This window comes from Parasteatoda tepidariorum, chromosome 6, assembly GCF_982258835.1.
Source record: "Parasteatoda tepidariorum strain Cologne lab strain chromosome 6, Ptep-v5.0, whole genome shotgun sequence".
Taxonomy (NCBI): domain Eukaryota; kingdom Metazoa; phylum Arthropoda; class Arachnida; order Araneae; family Theridiidae; genus Parasteatoda; species Parasteatoda tepidariorum.
This window is the reverse complement of record NC_141760.1, coordinates 2214212-2217807: the sequence shown is the minus strand read 5'-3', so window position 1 is coordinate 2217807 and position 3596 is coordinate 2214212. Positions and strand designations below refer to the sequence as shown.

The 3596-nt window shown below is 32.0% G+C and overlaps 1 protein-coding gene across 1 annotated transcript; it reads left to right on the top strand.

Moving 5' to 3' along the window:
* The first annotated feature begins 553 nt into the window (after nt 1–553).
* On the top strand, nt 554–2578 carry LOC139425308 (uncharacterized). Its single transcript, XM_087166549.1, has 2 exons — nt 554–604; nt 1835–2578. Exons 1-2 carry the CDS (start codon nt 554–556, stop codon nt 2576–2578), a joined length of 795 nt encoding a protein of 264 aa, XP_087022675.1.
* The last annotated feature ends 1018 nt before the right edge of the window (nt 2579–3596 follow it).

Below are 3596 nucleotides of genomic sequence, written 5' to 3'. Positions count from 1 at the left end.
CGCGAATCTTTTATGGAATATTTTTTTGCCGTACGGGAACTCGCGTGTAATTGTAAAAACCCAATAGACGATTTTTCTTTATTTGATTATACTATTGACGGTATTCCCGATTCCCCCGCTAATAAATCCATTTTGTATGGCGCGAAATCTATTCCTGAATTTAAGGATAAATTGCGTATTTATGAAAACATAGTTAATGATAGAAACAAAAAATATTTTTTCCGCGGAACCCCAAGAGTTTATATTGATTATAGAGCGTTCAATAAAAAATGTAATTAAAGATAATTACCTTTTACTATTAATTGACGGTATACTAGAAAATCTTCAAGCAGCAACTACGTTCAGTAAAATTGATTTGCGTAATGCATTTTTTCACTTGGAAATAGAACCGAACAGTCGTAAATATACGTCTTTCGTCACTCATAATGGTCAATTTCAATTTTTACGCGCACCATTTGGCCTTTGCAAATCACCCGCAGCTTTTCAGCGTTATATTAACACTATTTTTAAGGATTTGATAATTAAAGGTAAAATTATTATTTTTATGGATGATATGACTATACCATCGAAAAATGAAGAGGAAGGTCTCGAGAATCTTGCATCGGTATTTTCACTCGCTTCTGCTTATGGGTTAGAGATAAATTTTTCAAAATGTACATTTTTAAATAGAACAATAGAATTTCTCGGACATGTAATTGAAAATGGTAAAATGTACCCGTCACCACAAAAAATTAAAGCTGTTCTTAATTTTCCGGAACCCAAAAATAGAAAGGATTTACAATCATTTCTTGGTTTAGCTAGCTATTTTCGAAAATTCATATTAAATTTCTCCATATTATTGCGCACCCTTTAACTGAACGTTTGAAGAAAAATCGCGAATATAAATTTACCGAGAATGAAATACAAGCATTTAGTAGTTTAAAACATAATTTGTCTTCTCCACCCATTCTTAGCATTTACAATCAAAACGCGGATACTGAAATACATTGCGACGCTAGTATTCATGGTTATGGATGTATTTTAATGCAAAAATCGTTAGAAAATAATACGCTTCACCCAGTTTATTTTATTTATGAGTAAAAAAACGTCTGATGCCGAAGCGAAATACAGCAGTTACGAGCTCGAAGTGTTATCTAATGTGCAGGCTTTAAAAAAATTTAGAGTTTACTTGCTAGGGAAACATTTTAAAATTGTGACCGATTGTAATTCGTTTGCGATGACATTAAATAAAAAGGATTTGTGTACTCGCATAGCGCGCTGGACATTACTGCTACAGGATTTCGATTATATCATTGAACATTGTTCTGGTTCTAAAATGTATCACGTTGACGCGCTAAGTAGATATCCCATTATGATAGTACAGGATAGTCTCATTACGAAAATTAGAAAAGCCCAAGAAGAAGATATTGAAATCAAAATGGTTAAAGAGCTTTTGAAAACTAAACCCTATGAAGACTTTTTTCTTAAATCTGGCATACTATACAAATTTGTTGATGTCGAAGAACTTTCTTGTCGTTCCTGAAAGTATGCAAAATGATATTATACGATATGCTCATGATTGCGGACATTATGCCTCTAAACGTACTGAAGAATCATTGAAACATCAATTCCATATCCCTAAAGGGAAAGAAAACATAGACCGTTTTATTAAAAACTGTGTTCCTTGCATTTTAATAAATCGAAAGTGTGGAAAACAAGAAGGACTGTTACATCCGACCGAAAAAGAATCCATTCCTTTGCACACTTATCATATTGATCATTTAGGACCATTGCCTACCACAAACAAGAATTATAAATACATATCTAGAGTTATAGACGCTTTTTTCTTTTTAAGTTTTGCTGGTTATACCCAACTAAATCTACAGATGCTACTGAAGTTATTTCTAAATTAGAGTCTCAAAAATATGTTTTTGGCAATCCATCACGAATTATTTCTGATCGTGGATCTGCATTTACCTCCAAACAGTTCCTTGAATATTGCAGTGCTGAACAAATTGAACACTTTCCTATAACTACTGGTTTACCGAGAGCAAATGGACAAATAGAAAATTTAAATTCTACCATAATTTCTATAATCTCCAAATTATCAATAGAAGATCCTAACAAATGGTACACTAATGTAAAAGACGTTCAGAAAGTCATTAATTCTACTTTTCAACGAAGCATTAACACTACTCCTCTTCAACTGTTATTTGGTACTGCTATTAAAACAAAACAAGATCTGAAAATTACAAATATGCTGAATGAGGAAATTCAAGCCGTCTTCGTTAACAGCCGTGACGAGTTACGGAAACAAGCCAAACTACAAATACAGAAAGTCCAAGAAGAAAACAAACGAACTTACAATCTTCGGCGAAAACCATCTGCATCTTTCAAAATTAACGATCTAGTGGCAATAAAACGCACACAATTTAGACCAGGATTGAAACTGAAACCTGAATGCATAGGACCTTATACGATAACAAAAATTAAACCTAATGATACTTTTGATGTCGAAAAATGTGCTTTTTTTGATGGACCTTCGAAGACCAGTACATGTGCAGAATACATCAAACATTGGTCTGATGATATTACTTAAAATGACATTTTCTTCAGAACTCTTTAGAACATTTTAATTTTTCCCAGAGATTTTTTTTTTATCTTGAATATTATTTTAATATTTTGATTATTAATATGTCTTTCGAAATCTTTTTCAGATGATGTTAAGTATTTTTGAATGTGGAATGATATTTAGTTATTATGTAAGTATTTCTTTTATATGCCCACCTGAGGGCAGGTGCTTCTTGTCGGATGGTCAATGTGGGAATCCAACCTCCTCTGCAGCAGCGTCACCCCACTTTTGTAACACTTCAGCCAAAACGCTCAGATGGAGCGGTTGTTTTCATATCTATTGTTATTTTTTTTATTAAATTTCATTATTACAAAAGCGTAGTTATTTCTTCTATACCTGAAGTCAACCTCCACAATATATATATATATATATATATATATATATATATATATATATATATATATATATATATATATATATATATATATATATATATGTAGGTCTCAATACCATAGTGTAAAAACTGCGAACATTGCGTCATCCACCATCTTGAAATATTAAAGGAAGTTGCATCATCCTCGTGACATTGAGAGGCGCCAGCCAGACCAGAAGGGGAAGTCCCGAAGGGAAACTCCCGAATTTATAATTAACTCTTACTTTATACCATAGAACAATCTAATTCTTAGTCACATGCAATCCGGAGACCACTGCGAGAAGGCAGCTCTCCCCATGTCACTGTTATATCGTTCTAACCTTTTATTTCTATTAAATTGTTATGTTGTTAAATTATCGTCATTATTTACTCCTATGCTGCACTATCTCCCACACATATATATATATATATATATATATATATATATATATATATATATATATATATATATATATATATATATATATATATATATATATATATATATATATATATATATACTGCTTGACATTCCAGAAGCTTCTGGTACTTTCAATTGATATATATATACTGCTTGACAGTTATGCAAGGTAGCGTTCTTGACAGCTGACCAATAACAGCTGCAGTAGCTCA